Source organism: Cololabis saira, chromosome 12, assembly GCF_033807715.1.
Source record: "Cololabis saira isolate AMF1-May2022 chromosome 12, fColSai1.1, whole genome shotgun sequence".
In the NCBI taxonomy this organism is placed as follows: domain Eukaryota; kingdom Metazoa; phylum Chordata; class Actinopteri; order Beloniformes; family Belonidae; genus Cololabis; species Cololabis saira.
Genome location: NC_084598.1, coordinates 25,913,035 through 25,931,096, shown reverse-complemented (window position 1 = coordinate 25,931,096; position 18,062 = coordinate 25,913,035). Strand labels below are relative to the sequence as shown.

The following is an 18,062-nucleotide window of genomic DNA, read 5'->3' as shown; positions in this document are numbered from 1 at the left end:
TGTATGAACAAAAAAAATGCAGGGGCTTGTTGAGGTACAAAAACAACCATGAAAGTAATGAAAACAAGCTGGCTGAAACCAATAAAAGCTACCTTGGATGGCTTGTTTGAATCAGTTACTTTGTATTTTATTTACTTTGAGGTTTTTGTGTTGAATCAAAATCACTGTATGTAAAATGAAAACATGGCTATTTATAACACAAAAAAAAATCACATGCTAATTATAAAGGCGTCAAGTTAAAATGAGGAAGAGAGAAAATAGGATGAAGGAAAAGGGGCTTTTTGAAAAGACACGATAATATCATCATATTTCCTTTGGTCTGCATGGTTATAAAATATGACTGCATCCAACAGGGTTGTGTAAGTTCGTCTGGGCCAGATGTGCCTCCCACTGTCTTGGGAGGAGCTTTGCAGGAGCTTTGGTTGTCATCAGAAATTTGGAGAGGTCTCTGAGTTAAGCAACTCAGACACATTTCTCCCTGCAGTAAAGCTACTGGCTTCAGGCCTGATTTATTCTAACTGCGGTCAAGGTTGGAGGGCTCTGTTGTTCTTTAGCACCGCTGGTTGCACTCCTTAGCTGACCTTAAATGGATATGAAGATAAAATGCTTTTTTTCTCTAACTGAGGGGTGTCATTTGATTGTTTTATAACCTGTCACAGTCGCAGACATGAAAGAAAACCCTGTTACGCAAAAGGTGACCTTGAGCTCAGACATCAGCCGTGAGCATTACATTACAGCAAATACTAACCCACACTGTCATACGTGATTACTGCAAACCTGTAACCCACTATGTGGACCTTCTATAATGTCAAATGACAAGGAAGGGATGACAGCAGTTGCATTTAAAAGAGCAACTGTCCCCAGGAAACGAGACAGAGTCAAAAGAAAATCCCCTGCAATGATGGATCTATGTTGAGTGAAACATCATAGAGATATTTATTTCAGCAAATTGTCAATCTATTAGAGTACATTGATTATGAGGCTCTTTTTAATGCTCACTCTTACCGTACATAAAAGATTATGCACAGTTCCACTCCATTTGACCTCTCCCATCTGAAAAGCTGAATGGATCTGAAGGCTGACCCTTTATCCGCAGAAGAATCATCCTCCGCGCCCTAGCTTCCTGACAGGCAAAGGAAAAATACATGGATCCTCCGAATGTTTGGGAGAAGGTCATCTATTTCCTGATATAACAAAGTGAGACACAGACTGTCGTTGCCGCAGTCTTTTGTTTGGCAGACAATCAAAGTGGGGCTGTGTCTGGGGAACAAATGCACGGTGGCGTGCTGGAAGCCCAAACATCGTGGGTACACAGAGGAAAAGGTGAGGTCTCTCCTTCGACCCTGGCGAGTATTCCCGAGACACCTTGAAAGCATCCCATTATTGTCTCACAGACTCACATAAAACTGTTCTCAGAAAATAACAAATAATGTCTTGAACGGGTCCAGTGTGAGTTCATTTCTGAAACTTCATGAATGAATAGTTTCACAAAATACAGTAAATTCTAATCACTTTATATATATATATATATATATATATATATATATATATATATATATACTCATTACATCTACATTATTTTGCATACTTAAACCTTTAAATAATAATAATAAAAAAGTAATAACATGAAAGTTTGTCATGCAGCTGAGGGCATAATACAGTACTCTTTACAAAGATGAAAATGCAGTGTAAAAACTGTTACCAGAAAGGTGATAACAGAAGCTGTAATTATATTTATATATATATTTGTTCACATATACATGTGTGTATGTGCATTTTCTTCTATACAATAATAAATAAGACGTAAAATAAGTGGCTCATGGGGGGATATAGCATATCATATGAACTGTGCTCTGATGGTAGCTTTATCTAAGAATAACATGGATGATGTGACTTGAAGAGGGAGGCATTGCAGGCACTTGGTTTTGACCTGGAGTATTTTCACGGCTCGCTACTCAGATATAATTTAACTGACATGCAGCAGTTTCACTTTATAGTTATGCAGTCACAGCTTTGTATATTTTCCACTGTTAAGACCTGTGTTGCTTCCTACGCTTAAGGAAATCTTTGGCTTTACATTTGACATTTTCTCCTACTGACACTTACAGCTATAATTTACATTCATTTTTATCTTACACAAGATGTATTAATATCCAATGTGCCCTACATTTACAATAAATACACTTTACATCATTGGTGCTCAACAAGGAATGTTGCTGAATGTTTGATTCCTTCCTGTATCTTCAGCATGTTTGTCTTTCATACTTCCGTGAGGGCATGATGGGAAGGTCCTTTATTGTACCTCGCATGGCATGTTTGCACCAAGTGCAACTCATTTGATTATAGAAAATCTGTTTGCGCATTTGTGTCCTTCTTCCTCACTGTAGTTTCTTCTTTAGTCATTTAAAATCTGTCTGTTAATCTGTCTGTTAAGCAGTATTCCAGCTTTTTGCTGAGATGTGTCTTCATTGTACTGCTCCATCTCCTGAGATTGTGTCCATTTTCCCAGCAAATCCTTGAAAAGTAACTCGATATGAAGTTTCTTTCAAAGATCTATGGTCCTAGATATGACACTGTTTGTTTACATTACTATATTTCAGATATAGCCTCCACGGGACCCTTCCTGCAGCTGTAACGCTCCAGACATACCCTACTTTCAATGCAACAGCTGTCTCAAGCTCTCTGGCTGTCTCCATATGTTTCAGTCTCTCTCTTCTCATCCCGTTGCCCAGTTTTCTCTACACCCATAGCTTTGTGTGCTGCTTTGTGCATTAGGCACGCCTTGAAGGCATTAATCCAATCCACCCTTTGCATTCCTGGTGCTGTACTATGTCTGAGCAGATCCAGTTTTCTATTTCATTCTTTCTCCCCCACTCTCTCTTTTTTTTAACATCATATGAATCCTTGCACAGCTGATTTTCACCTTCGATGTTTCGGAGGTGAAAATATCTTTTCTTTCCAGGTCATTTTGCATTGCAGATTCACTAAAATGATGGGCTGGAAATGGTGTTGACATCTTCAATGACACCTTTCCTTACTGCTGGGGAAGAGCAGACAGGTGATTACAGACAGGCCTACTGCTGACAGAACAGCTGTCCTTCATCGCTCTCAACATCTGGCGGAAGTCAGGCTGTTCTCAAGCTATGATTCTGCAGATGCAAGCAGCAGCAGTGGATTTGTGTGCGGCAGCACGTCCTTGCTATGAGTGCGTGTGCACTCAGCCATGTATTATCGAGCATGTCTCAGTGTGTTTGCTTCCATCTCATCAGCCTGTGTCAGTAGAGGTTGTCCTTGGCGGTGGAGGTGTGTGTGGTGGTAGAGTCGTCGTGCATGGAACCCCGGCGGCCGATTCGTGAGCGACAGTGTAGGAGGTTCTGAAGTTCTCTGGACACGCTGCTAGAAAAAGCTGTGTAGATCCATGGATTTGTGCACGAGTTCAGACTGGCCAGCAGCATCAGGATAGTGAAGGCCACTCCTGCAGAGGACACATACATGAAAATGAACACACTTTTACTTTTACAGATTACGGTTCAGATCCCGCCTTTCCTCGAAAAAACAAACATAAGCATGTAGATAAGTATAGGTTGGATATAATTTACAATTACTATTTTTCTATTTATTTCTGTATTTAATAGGAGCAGGATTACAAATATCCCAGTGGCACAAAACCTGACAGTCTGCCCTTTTCAATTTCTTTTACTCGTATTCAACAACTAAAACTAAATTCATATCACTCTGGCCAATTGAGGACAGAAGAGAAGGATAAACTGATTATTTTTAAATACAAGCTGATTAAAAACAGTTGCGTGTGTTAGTGTGTTGAGCTGCTGGCTAGTGTGAGTACTCATTCACATTCATGGGTATGAATGCAAGTACACTCTGTACATCCATGTGTGCAGACAAGCTTCTCTCCCTCGTCTCACGTGTTCACTTGTGATTTTGACTGTGTGTGCGTGCCGCTGGCAGCGGACCATTGTTGATAAAATGTCAACATCTGTCTGCGCTGCAGAATCAGCAGGGAATATAAACAGGTTATTTACTGGTCTCCGGTATTTGTACTTAGCTTTAAATCATTCAGTCCATGCTGTCAGCCACAACTTAAGGCGACACTAGCCCCCTTTGCTCCCCTCGTCATTAGGTGCCAGTAAAGAGATCAACAGATGCTGTTTGTGTGCCAAAATGTGCAGAGGCTAGAGAGATGTGATCCAGGGTTGCTGGTAGTGGGTAAAAACAAATATGCTTTTGGAGCTACTCTCATTCACTGTTACCACATCTAAGAGCCTATTGTGAGAATAATGAATGATCCTTGGAGTCATGAGCGGTGCATACTCACAAAGGTAGACAATAGTCCTGATTAGAGGTTTCTGTCATAAACCAAACCTAATCACGTAAGTTTTTCCTGCCTGGAGTGCAAAATCTTTGTTCATTTAAGGTAAATAAACAGATTAACTGTGCTTAGGAACATCAATCCATCTTTTTTTTTTTTTAAATATCTGTCACAAAGATGTTTGTTTTTTCTTCCCTTTTTGAGTTTAATTGTATTGTAGATATATAGATGTTGTGTTGTTGCACTAGTAAATTGTTTGTGACTGACCTTGGTCTGGAGGGTTGGGATCCCACGCTGCCCACAGCTGGACGATGAAGAACGGAGACCAGCAGACGGTATAGACCAACACTATGACCAGAGTCATTCTCACTGTCTTGGTCATGGCCTTGCTGATGCTTGGAGGTGGAGAGGATGGAGGTTGGGGAGGGACTTGATCAACGGAGCAGCGTGGAGAGTTGGTGAAAGACTCCTGGAAATCTGAGCTGCTCAGCACTTGATGCTGCAGTGGTGATGTGGTGGTTGTCGTCATGTGTTCACCACTGCAGCTGCTATACTGAAGGGCAGATGGTGTGTAATCATAACAATCTCCCACTTGGTTGTTATGGATGTTATTGTGAGGGTTGTTATTCACACTCTTGATGAGTTGTCCTCCTCTCACATCCCTGCCCCCTCCTCCCGACGCCTGTTTCCCCCTGTCCCTTGCCCGCTCATCCTCCTTCTTGAAGCTGTGGAACCGAAATAGGATTTCACTCTTCTTCAACTCAGCCATCACCATCCGCTCTGACTTCAGGTAGATGTTGTTGTGAATCTCCCGGAAGATTCTTATCTGGAATTTAAACATTTTTATTAGACATTATTGTGGGTAAACAAGACTTTTCATGCGTCTCCATACGGCCCTGTGACGGTCCAATGTCTCAGAACAGGATGAAGTGGGTGTTAGAAAATCCCAGATGAAAACAACCCAATCCATCACTGATGTCTTTACACGTTTCCGATTCAGATGATTGTTTTTCGTCACAGAGAATTAAACTAAACTGACCCCAGCCACAAACCAGTGGTCATTAGCTGTAAGCAACAAGCATTTATTTCCTCTCTTACAAAATAGACACCATGAAAAACTGGTTTGTCTTTGTTTCTGTCAACTTTTTCAGCTTGTTTTCTCCAGATTGAAGAATGTAGTTAAAATACAAAACAACAAAAAAAACTTTATGATAAATTTCAATAACCAATCGGTATACTGTTATAATGCAAGTGGTTTAATCAGCTGAGTCTGTTAGAGCTTTCTTAGTTATGATTTTTTTCTATTTTCATTTTTTCCAACGTTCGTTTTTGTTGATCTTACTCAAAATAGGAAAATATGCATATTGATTTGAAACTTAATATTCAAAATTTGCAATTGATTTTAAGTTTGGCAGTGATCTGGTACATTCCACTTCTTGGCAGGAGCTTCTCAGAGCTTGCAGCCATCCCAGCAGGACATCCAAGTGTTGCGTTAATTAAAAGAAATAGCTGGACCCTAGAAATATCTTTCCCTAAATAGAACAGCATTGATGGGAGATGGACTGGAGTGGCTGTCTACCATTGGACTCTACATGACACCAACTGCCAAACCCCGGGGGTTACTGAACAATGGCTGCCACATGCACCCCACATTACATTCGTGCCACATGTCCCATTGGAAAATGTTTCTTTGAGTATGTAATTCTGTTATCAATAATCTGTGACAACACTGCAGCGCAGAGCCAGTAGAACCAGTATTACCTGACAGATGGTAATGATGAGAGCTGGCAGTAGGAACACAGCCACGGTCATCCAGGTGACATAGGCCTTCAGCCCCCACGGCTCAGCAAAGTGACCCCAGCATTCAAACTCTCCGGGGGCCACCTCCGAACGAGAGAAGATGAACATCTGACAGACACAACAAAAACTGGTGGTCAACACACCCACAAGGTAATCCTCCCTCACCTGGACCTTGTTGACCTCATAGAGCTAAAAATAGCTATGAATCTTGAGCGTGGCTTTAGAAACCAGGGTGTGGATGCCTGCTGAGCTCACATTTCCTATTTCGCCATGTGTTTTTGTGTGATTGTGTGTTGTGCATGTGTTTGTGTTCACCCCTCCTACCTGTGGTATGCTGAGGACTAGCGCCAGGCCCCAGGCCACCACAACAGGGGTGTTCCAGTTCGACATTGCCCCAACTCGATAAGCCTGCAATGGGCAGCAGATGGCATGGTGGCGGTCGACCGTCATGGCAACAATCATATAGGAAGAAGCAAACATCCCCACAATTTGCAAGTACTTGACGGATCGACAGAGAAAGTCAGGCCCCTGAAACCTCTCTGTTATGTCCCATATTAGCTGGGGAAGTACCTGAACACACAGATTTTAAAAAGTGAATCAATAAAAGTGGCTCCCCTACGGAAGCCCTCCATTTTCTCGTGATATCAAGATAATTCCTCAGTTTTCCCGTGATAACGAGATAATTAATTTGAGATCTCAAGAACAAAACCTATGAAGCCATAAAGGGTCATATATACATACATTTTATTTCCTCAATTTTCCTGTGGAAAATTATCCCATTATCATGAGAAAACAGAATAAATAAAATGTATGTATGTATGACCTTTTAGGGCTTCTGTAGGCTCCCAACAATGTGAAGAATTGTTTTTTGTACTTTGACCCGGAGGAAAGTGGAACAGAAATGCTAAAGGACAAGTCTGGTGACATTTCAGATATTGCCTTTGAAGCCTGGTATAGTTTATCCCTCTCTCTGCTGCAGACTCCCATTCATATCTAAAAGGTACCTTAATAAGCTATTACATAAAAATGGATCATATACCTTTCCTCTGTCATAAAGACCAAATTTGTATTTATTTACACCTGAAAATAGCTCCCAAAATAGCTTTTACCTCCTGTTTAAATAATATTCATGTCACATATTAAAAAAAAAAAAATTCACTGAACAATCAAAATTACAAAAGCCAAAACAGACTAGATCCCTATTAATATACAATGTTTTGCAATCGATATAATTTCAATCTTGAGAATAATCATCAACACTAACCATTGCACCCATACTTTAAAAAAGTGGTTTCAAGCTTACATAGATTATTTCACTTAAATGGTGGATTTTATTTGGTGAATTATTACCCATAGCACTGTGGATCTACATAAATCTGTTATCCTAACAAAAGCTCTGTCTGGAAATCTGGCAGGCAGATGCGAGCACCCTTTGCTTGGACTATACCGAGCTGCACAGTGACTAAAATGCACAAATCTAAAGATGAGACGTTGTTTTCAACATTATGATTAAGAGGGGTGTAACTTCCTTTTCTTTTTTCTTTCTTTTCATGCTGCTTTTTATTTCATAAAATAAGGATCTCAGGCCTCTGTAATGTTGTTAAGCAAAACTAATGTAATTGTTTCTGGCCCTAAAGATCCTAGAGATTCACTCTTCAGCTTTAGAGTGACTCTGGAAGGCATTACGTTGGTTTCCTTTACTCTTGCAAGAAGCTTGGACTAATTTTTCTGCAGGATTTGTCTTTTAATTCACATGTTTACTTTATGATGCCTTTCATCTGCATAACCTTACCAAAATTGGGAGTATTTTATCCCTAAAGACACTGAAATACAGCTCCATCCAGGCTGGAGTTTTGCATCACCATTGCATTGCCAGCTGAGCAACCAAATCATTCCCCTGAAAAAATATAATTTGATTTAAAAATACTTCATCCATAATATTTTTGAGTACTGGGGAGATGTCTGCTATTGCTCTCGTTTCCCTACTTTGACTGCTTGCGACATTTCCAATGAAATTCAAAATCCTGCTCATCACACATATAAAGTCCTTGATGGCTTAGATTGTCTTATTTGAAAATCTTATTGTTCCCCATCACCACAGACGGACTCCTCCCTCAGTATGAGGGATTGCTTGTTGTTTCCAGATTGTATAGGACCAGAATGAGAAAGAGTTTCATTTTCAGGGTTTCAGTTTGGATAATGGAAGGAGACACTTTCTATGCTTTTAAGACCAAAACAAATCTCTTTTAACAATATTTAATTCTCAGATCTGTTTGTTCCTTTGTATCAAATAACTTTCTTTTTATTTTGTTGCTATTTATATTATATTTTAAGACCATTGGAATACTGCCTCTGTTGGTTTTGTTCATCTTATGATTGTTGTGTTGTGTTTTAAAGCCACGGTTTTCCTTCAAAGTCTTTCTTTTGCTGTGTAAAAACAAGAGCTGAGTCAACATAAATTAGGATTGTAGCCACTGATCAAACCGGAGAGCTGACATTCCCCCCCTCTGGTTCAGCAGGTCAAATCTCTAGTCTCTTGTGTGTCAAAATGTCCTTGGGCTCACCTTTCCCCCAATATGCTTGTCAGAGTGTTATTACAGTGACAAATGCACTGCATACCGCTAGTAGACGACATAGGTGTAGGTATAGGCCTCTAGTCGGAAGAGTTGCATGTGTGTGAGAGGGTGAGTGAGGAACTCAGGGTAGTTAAAGGTGCTACAGGAGTTCATAGCATTTGCAAGTTGCAGAACATATTTCTTTTAAATATTATTTGAGAATTCCCCTAACAATCAGCTCCTCTGAGAAGCTGCCTATAACTCAAACAATGATATGATATCATTTCAGGTTGTTGAAGTCTCAGTTTCTACGCTCCCTATGAAACCTCAGATATTCATATCAAGCGTGACGTATTTATGAAAGCGATTCCTTATACTGATGTTAGAAAAATTAGTTTCCTGCCTCGGTGAGTATGCTTCCAACTGTTAAGACCTACACAGGGGTTGATAAATCATGCATTTGGTTTGTCCTGTCACCAGGGAGACGGAGAACACGCCCCCAACTGTTATAGAAGGAAGAACGGGATTGACTATATAAAAGTCAATGATGACATGACCCGTAAATAGGTGGAAAATGAGAAAGAATGGCTTGTCTGACAGGATAACAATCTTAAATACACTTCATACTGTAAAATGATCTATTTCAAGAGATTCAGGTGGAGGGTTTAGTCGTGACTTATAGCCCCCCAGCATAAACACCATCCCAAATCTTTTGGCAGAGCTCAAAGGAGGAAAGCGTACAGGCCAGCCCTGCAGGCTTGCTCAACTGGAAGACTTTCATTGAAAGAATGAAAAACATTGTTTTAAATAAGACCGTAAAATCTTTACTGACTACAAAAAGCCTTTCCTCACTGTTACTTTCCAAATGGGATGATACTGCTTCTTTTTTTTTTGTTTTTTTTTGTTTACTGGTTTAAAACAATAAAAGCTTGAAAACAATTATAAATTCTTTATGTCCCACTAATGCTTGAAACAGGACTCATGAGCTGACCTGAAACAGTGCCACCACCAGGTCAGCCACACACAGGTTCACCATGAAGAGGTGCATCGGTGCATTGTGCTTTCTCCTCCTCAAAAGCACCCACAACACAAAGCTGTTCCCAAGGGTGGTGACCGCCAGCACCACCCCGAGAACGGCGATCTCAGCCCGCGCCAAGCCCTGGTCCCTTATCCTGGGTTGGGGCAGGGTATGCGGAGTGGTGTTGGAGCTATTCGCAGCGAAGGGCCCAAAGAGGGATCCCCCACCGTGAGACGTGTTGAATGAGTTCTGCTCGGACACAAACAAGGAGGAGAAGTTGTTTCCTCCTGTGGCGCTCAGAGAGGAGAGGCCTAACCCATCCCAGTCTGTTTCCACGCTGATGCTTTCCATTCCTGCAAGCAAAGAGAAAGAGTTAACGTTGGAAGGCTGGTAACTTTGATGTTCACAGTTTATCAAACCAGTGCCTGGTGCATGGATGCTCACCAGGAGTTGAACTTGTTCAAATTCATAAGACTGTGTATATCCAGGTTTATTTATTTGCCTTTTTCATAAACAAATCCTTCATGTGTTGTTGACTTAATCAGCAGAGTGTATTACCACATTATTAATTTAGTCTGTTTTTGTCTGCCAAGTTATTTAATTTTCAGTGTTTTCCTTATTTTGAACAGATCTGCCTGGAATTTTCATAAAAAATACACAAAGATGGAAGGATACATCACAAACACTCTTTGTTGATGTAGCACCAGTAACTATTTCACTTCACACCGTACAATAAGGTCCTCGTGAGTACCTTTTATAGAGTACAGTGAAAGGAGGAAACTGTACCAATTACGTTGCATGTGAATGTTGTTCTTTAGTGCTGTTGTTATTTTTAATAACTAATCAGCCTATCCCTCAAAGCACCCCATTCTTTCTGACGCAAGTTGAGTGTGGTTTATTTTCATTTTCAGATGTTCTCAAGGTTTATCTGACAGTTTCCCCTTACATTCCACCAATCCTACTCGTTCTCCTCAGCACTCATAATTGCTCTGGTCCTATACTGAACCGCCTACATTCCTGTTTTCTCTTCATTATGTTCCCCCCTGAAGCTTTCTCTCATGCATCTAGGCATTCTTGCTCTTCTTGCCCCTGTAGCATTTGCACTTATGCTCAATAAAATCTTTGTTCATTTTAGTTTTTTTGTTTTTGCTTCTAAATAAAGTAAGTGCTTGGACGGAACAGAAGGTTGATAGGAGTTCGATGACAAGCTGAGAAACTGAAGTATGGGTTCCAGAGGGCACTATTGTCAAATAAACCTCAAGCTCAGAAAGGTCCGTGAACATAAACGGGAGAGATGAAAGAGTGATAAAGTCGTAAAGGGCCTATGAATGGTAAAAATAACAATTACGATAATAGTAATTTGTAAATGATACGTGTAAGGATAGAGGATGTGGCCAAAAATAGCTCTAAAGAGAGACATGTGTAAATAGTTATCACAGAGTTTGACTTGCCAGACGCATTACTGGAGAATTATTTAGACTTTTGTGCAAGGGGTGGTTAGACGCAAGTCTTGTACTCGAGGGCTGCCTAGAATTTGTTCATGTCTAAAATAAGAAACGAAATACTGTGACGATTGAACAATCAAGTGTGACTAATAACCAATTAACAGGTTGTTCCCACTACTGCACAGACATCTAATGACCAATTTGTCGGTAATACCACACTCACAGATGGCTGCGCAAGATAGCTCGGCTGATAATACACAAGATTTATGCAAGGCTTTGCAAGGGGACTAAACGCATGATTGACCAGGTCACCTGGTCCTCTTGGGGGATGGTGAGATTTTATCTCAAAATATCATCGTAATCAAGACTGATAAGATGGTATTTTAAAGAGAATTCAGAAATAGAAATGAAGGCAGAGGCTTGTGTCACCAGGCTCTGTTGTGGAGCCAGCTTCTTCTTAATGGCGCCTGTAGTTAGGAGAGCTTAGTTAATTTATTATTAATACGTTATTTTTGCAATAAACATTAGTCTTGTTTGTGTCTCAAAGGTAGAGGTGTCTGGACTAATTTGGCTGTGACTGAGTCTGACTGTTTTTTCCCTCTCCAATGTAACCTCGTGCTTGCTCAGGATGGAAGACAGCAGATTTAAGCAGAAGTGCAGCAGATGATTCAATCTGTTAGTTTGTAAGATGAAAGGACAGCACAGTCCTCTGAGTCCTTGTTGTGGTTTAGTTCACAGAGGCCTGCCGTGAGCTAAGTTGACTTAAACTTGCCTTTCATGCAAAAAACATCATCTTTTGTGGACTATAACTGAATTTCTCTGACGTGATCCGACAGAGCAAGTCATCAGTATGGAAGGCTTTTTCCCCCTGTGGCATAAGCTCTAAGGTTGTTGTCATTTTGTGACATTGTTTTGAAATTTAACAAAAAAATGTGCATAATCCATTCTAGGACAAACCCTGACCAGGTGGAAGAGACAGACTCGAAGAGGAAATTCCTGACTTCAAGCGCAAGTCAGGAGCAAACTAGACGGTGAAAACAACACTATCCTCCTTGGCATTTGCTCTTGACTCTTTTTCCCTTCTTTTTATTGCTCTCATCTCCCACCTCCAAACAACAAAATGAAATTACCGTCCATGCTCAGTAGACAGACAAACATTCTTTTGGTTTGGCCGAGTCCCTCCTATTGCACCATGTTTTGACATTTTTCCTTCAATATTTAGCCTTATTCAGAAGTCATATGGATCAAAGTCATGTGACATTCCCTCCTATTACCTGTTTATTAGTTTTGCGTTAATTAGAGGTTAGTTATTTGGGGTACAGCGAGGCCCTTTTGCAAGCTGGAATCTCTCAGCCTTGTCTTTGTGGGCATCTCCTGTGTTATTACAGCACAATTCATCGGAAGAGTCTGTGATTGTTCATTACCTCTAAATAATCTCATTATGTATTTCATCCCATGTGACTAATATCTGACTTTAACTCCTTTCGTGTATCCCTCCGTGCAGATGAGGCATAATAGAGGGCTACACATGGGAATTTAGAGCATTACAGTGATGTCAAACACTATAACCAAACTGCATGATGTGAAATGAAATGAAATAATTTATTCCCAGAACCACAGCAATGGTGTCAGCATTTTTCTGTTGATCATATGACATCAAAAACTGTGCATGACAGTGGTAAGTTTAGGCGATCTGTGTATCATATTATTTCCTGTCCTGCTTTCCTGAATTCATGGAGTACGTGATGTATTTTCCCTAAACGCTCCAGGCCTCTTCGCTCTGCTTGTGCATGCCAGAACTCAAGTCAAATTGTTGTCAAATTTGTCAGCGGCTTAACTGCAGCACAGGAGCCTGAGTGCAGCTCAAAACAGGGCGCTGATGTTTCCCACATATGGGAAGGAAACACTTAAACTGAGGAACTTCCTCTCAGTGGGATTCTGTTCAATGTATTTCAAAACACATCGATATATAGTCCGATGGACTCGATGTAAAGAACAAATTTCCCATCTCTCTGCCTCACTGACTGTAAACACTGCTTCTAGTAGTTCGTCCACTGCATCACATCCTCTCTTTACTTTAAAGCTTTCAGTCTGATTAATGATGGAGTCAGAATTTCCCCCAACCCCTTTGGTCTTCCCTCCCCAGAGGGAAGATGGTGTATAACTATCCATGTCCATGTCCTTTCCTTCTTATATTGCTTTACCGCACATGGGGGCTCAAGCTCTCGATGCCTCAGGAATGACAGACACAAGTAGTTCAAGTGCATAAAAAGATTATAGCCACCAATAACTCATATTTTTTTCAACTTTCAGTAGTCTTTTCAAGTTGTATACACATGTTTGATCTTCCTCTTGAAAAAAAAAGAACTACATGGTGTTCCAGCTATAGATCCTAACTGGTAATTGTTGGTTCTCTTAAATCATTTGAAACATGTTATATTTTAAAGGAGACACATTAGGAAGTGAAAATAATTATCACCACAATATTTTGTCAAAATTACTTGAAAATGAGGCAATTTTAATTCTGAACAGGATGAAGTAGATATAGAAAATGGATAAATATTTTTGGACCATGTCTATGCTGTTATTTATATACAAATAATAATGATGATGATGATAATAATAACATCCGCAGGAACTTGGACGGCCTGTCTTGGGTTCAAGTGAATGAGAGATTAATTTAAATCCATATAGAGCTGGTTCATAAAGACTGTCACTCAGGGAGGAAGAAGACAAGTTCAATTCAATCCAATTCAATTCAGTTCAGTTTAAAATTCAATTATGATACAGTTCAGTAAAAATCCTTACGAACCATTATTCATCTTCCAGCTCAATCAAATTACTGTATAATCTAATTCATTACAAGAGTATTTATAAAATACAGATTTGTAAAAAGTTGTTTTGCCCAGGATTTGACGATGTCATCACCTACAGTCCTTTATGTCATAAAAAAGATTCTGAGTAACCTGTAATAAATGGACATGGCTGAGCAAACACTGGGCAGTTCTTCAGACCTCACACACACACACACACACACACACACACACACACACACACATACACACACACACACACACACACACACACACACACACACACACACACACACACACACACACAGAAACAAGATACATACATCTGCTTTGCCATGCATGAACTCTTTAACAACTTTTTCTCTTGTTTTAACGGTGACTTTAGTGATCCAGCTATTTTGTACATATTTGCTTATCTTACTGGTGAGCAGCTAAAATCCTGTATTAAGCAAGAATGCAAACATTTAGCTTTCAAAAGAGCAGGAACTGTTACTTACTAAGGTGATGAAACCAAGGTGTAAAGGTTCTCTTGCCCCAACTTGTCACAACTCATTGCCTTTTTTTCCCCCCTTTTTTCAGAAAATAACTGATGGGCAAAGCAACATGACAATATGTTTTTTTTTCTTTTTCATTTGTATTATACAGAGAGACTCAACTTTTAAAATTCATAATAATAAAGAATGCTTGGAATTTTAAGTGTATATATTTAAACAAAGAAAGGACTGTTTGGTTATGTAAAGAAAAAAAGGGATTTGTAATAATGGGCTCAACCATGCAAAGCCTTGCTATGTTCCTTGAAGGTTAGATGTTTTCCCAGTAGGCAAAACTCAGGTGCTTCCACACTACGTGCTGTAATCCAAACATAATTAAAGATCAATCACTTTCCGGCCTGTCTTGATTGGACTTGTCAGTCCCAGGATTAGTTTCCGTTGACCAGATCTGATTCAGTTTGATCGATGAGGACCTCTCAGTCCTCATTAGCAGCCCCAGCGTCAACCAAAACAACACATTGCAAATTATCCCCGTTAATCTGTTTTTTTTTTCCCATTTCTTCCCTCATCTGTTATTTTTATCAACTCCATCGCATTCTCTCCTTTTTGCCTAGACAACGCACAGCTCCCTATCATCAAAGATCAAAGTTTCTGTGAGGAAACTGCCTCTGATGCGCCTATTAGTTCATGTTTTTATTTTACAAATCATCCCCATTAACTAACTGCAGGAAACATGATTAAAATGGTCTGGTCCAATCAGCATCCAATCTTAATGAGACTGAATAAATGAAACAAGCATATCAATGTGTATTGTAACACTCTGTCCTTCATAATATCAGGAGTATTTGAACTTTAATTGATAGATAGTTACAAAACATGTCTTGGTTTAGTCATGTGATGCTACCAGCGTACATGCATCTTCCTGGCAAAGCCTCCACTATCATACTTTCTTCTCTGATTTTCCACATATCAGCAAATTAGATCCGTACAAGCATGCACACATGGAGCATAAATTTACTTGAATGACTCACTTCAGCGACATCTGGATACTCTGTACATATTTATGCATTTCAATTTCCAGTGAGTGCCCGCTGTACTAATTTAAAATCAGATTCCCAACTCCCTCTCCATGATTTATTTGTTAGTATGTGCCACTAAGACTGTGGTCTCCATCACAGCCTTCTGCACTGTTTCCTAAACAACGCATTAAACGTTAATCATAGGGGAGCCACACCTCATTGCATTTGGTAATAAAGTCATCTCTTGCCCACATTTCGGTCATGTTGTGGTCTTGTTTGAGTTTTGTATTCACAAACACAACAGTGATTTTGTTTTCATATGCAAGCCCACGGGCCAAATTCAGAAGGTCTGATGTTGAAGAAGGTCCAAGTCCTGTTATCGCTCCTGATAACGCCCGTTCATAAGACCGCTGACTGTTTTCCTTGTTATGTATCATTAACTTGCACACTCCCAACAAACCGGAGCCCTACACAAAGCAGGATGTCACACAGCTGATGCAAAATTCAGAGTCTCTTGCAGAAGAGAAAGCTGGCTGCAGTGTTACCATTAAGAATGTGGTCCATTAATACCAGAACAGGCCTGGAGGTTTGCAGCTGACATAGTCAGATCTAGACCACATGATGAGATTATTTGCTGTTAGAAACCATCTAAAATTACTGTGATAACATAAATAATGATAATGACAATGCTTGTTTTCACTAGGAGAGGCTACGATCAAGTAAGTTGCTTTTTTTGTATATTATAGATAACGATCTTCAAAAGAAAGTGAGTTAGTTTAAAACGCCCGTCTCAAGGAATGTCAGCTTCCCTGCCTTTCTCTGTCGCTGATAAAAAGCAGTTTGTTGATTTACTGTAACTGACAGGCCAGAGATGTTTCTTTGATTGATACATTCATATTAAATGTTTGTGGTGTAAACGTACAAGATCTACAGGAGAAAATCTTTGTATTATTGCCTCACCACCACGAAGTACATTGCTTTATAATGATCTGCTCTGTTACGTTAATATTCTGCAAAATTTATGCAGCAAATGTATACGTTTTGACAACACACACTTGAGCATATGCCATACACACTCATCTCTTCAGTCATTTACAGATGGACTAATAAAATATAAGCAGCACACTCACTTCCTCAAAGAGAGCGACAGTCAAACTACATACGCATGCACAAAAAAAAAGAGTTTGACTGCTACTTACCTTGTTGTCAGTGCATTGTAGACTTTTGTAATGTGTGGCCTTCTTGTCTCTGTTTTGCTGTGGGACAAAGTGTCAGGAGGCCTCATCATTACAGTCCATTAATATTTCATGCAAGAGTGAATCACGTTAATGACCTGACAACTTAATTACGCTTTTTTTAGTCAAAGAAAAATTGTAGAGGACCACATTCTGAGTCAAGTGCTGCAATTAAATGCACCAAACACGTACAGTCATTTTTACCTAAAATGCTATTTTTTAAGTAGAATGTTGCATACATTGAAACGAGGGCTGAAAGATGAGGGGAAAGCATGCAATTTAGTACTGTTACTTTAAGTTTAAATTATACTATTTGAAAAATAAGCTTAATGTAGAGTTCTAGCATTAAAGCAATATTTTGCATGTAAGGACCACATTTTAATGTATAACCAGCATTCATTGTTTAAAAAAAGTAAATGAGTTAAAATGACTGCATAGCTCAGGTTCAAATATACGCAAATATAAGCATTATCAAGAAAAATGTTTTCTACTCATAGATACGTTGTCTAAGTGGGATTTACTGTTTCTTTCTATTTTTCCTCTTTGTTTAACTAAGAAAACAATTATTTTATTTGAGAATTTTAGGAAACTAAAGTTAAACATATAAATGGGGAAAAGATTAAGCATAGCTCTAACGCTGGATGAGAATCAACTGCATAAACGCAGATAACCAACAAGCGGGTGCATACAGCACCTGAGGTGCAAATACAATATGAAGACGTCTCAGAAAACTGGTCTGATAAAAATTCACAATTGTTTCCCAGTAACTCCCAAACTGGTGAGGAATTGGTAGCTGTAGAAATATAATGTAATTATAATGTAAAATGTATCATTATTTGTCATTAGAGTAATTACAACTGACAAATGAAATAGTTTTACTTACTTATGTTCTACTAACGTAGTGCTGCTGTTTAAGAAGAGGTCAAATTTAGCCCCAAATATTCACATCAGTGTTGCCAATCCATGTCTCTCCATTCAGCATTTCAGGGGGCTCCTGAATGAATCTGTCACGGCAGGAAAAAAACAGCCTGGCAACTTTGTCCTTAAATCAGTACTACACAGAAGTTCTGTCAGGTCTGTGCAAATCCGTTCACATTGGTCTTTGAGAGTAATCCATTCATGGCCACGTGTGTTTCTGGTCCTCACAGTATGCTTTTGCAGTGTGCTGTGCCTCCAACACCAGGAGCAGAAATGAATTTCAGTATACGTCTGCTCCCCCACCCCTCCCTCCTGGGTTATCTCCTCCTCCTGGTTCAACCAGCCTGTCCTCTAGGCCAGAGGGTGGAGCCTGCTGCTAGAAGTGTACAAGGAGGATGTTACATATACCTATGAAGAGTGTGCCGGAGAAACTGTGACAAG

The 18,062-nt window shown here is 39.7% G+C and overlaps 1 protein-coding gene across 2 annotated transcripts; it reads right to left on the bottom strand.

The window, feature by feature from the left end:
- Nucleotides 1-166: 166 nt before the first annotated feature.
- avpr2aa (arginine vasopressin receptor 2a, duplicate a) lies at nt 167-17,869 on the bottom strand. Of its 2 annotated transcripts, none has more exons than XM_061736209.1 (7): nt 17,587-17,869; nt 16,668-16,724; nt 9,674-10,053; nt 6,452-6,535; nt 6,089-6,235; nt 4,595-5,153; nt 167-3,475 (listed from the first exon to the last, which is right to left on the bottom strand). In XM_061736209.1, exons 3-7 carry the CDS (start codon nt 10,049-10,051, stop codon nt 3,276-3,278), a joined length of 1,368 nt encoding a protein of 455 aa, XP_061592193.1. In that variant the 5' UTR covers nt 10,052-10,053; nt 16,668-16,724; nt 17,587-17,869; the 3' UTR covers nt 167-3,275. The 2 variants fall into 2 exon arrangements, with proteins under 2 accessions (XP_061592193.1, XP_061592192.1); XM_061736208.1 differs by having other exon boundaries at nt 168-3,475; nt 6,452-6,697.
- Between the last annotated feature and the right edge of the window lie 193 nt (nt 17,870-18,062).

Bases quoted from the DNA above. Each gene is read 5' to 3' on its own strand.
- avpr2aa (XM_061736208.1), bottom strand. From the start codon at position 10,051: ATGGAAAGCATCAGCGTGGAAACAGACTGGGATGGGTTAGGCCTCTCC. The intron at 5,154-6,088 runs GTAATACTGGTT...TTTAAATTCCAG, and splicing joins TCATCATTACCATCTGTCAG to ATAAGAATCTTCCGGGAGAT. The intron at 3,476-4,594 runs GTCAGTCACAAA...TGTCCTCTGCAG, and splicing joins TCCCAACCCTCCAGACCAAG to GAGTGGCCTTCACTATCCTG.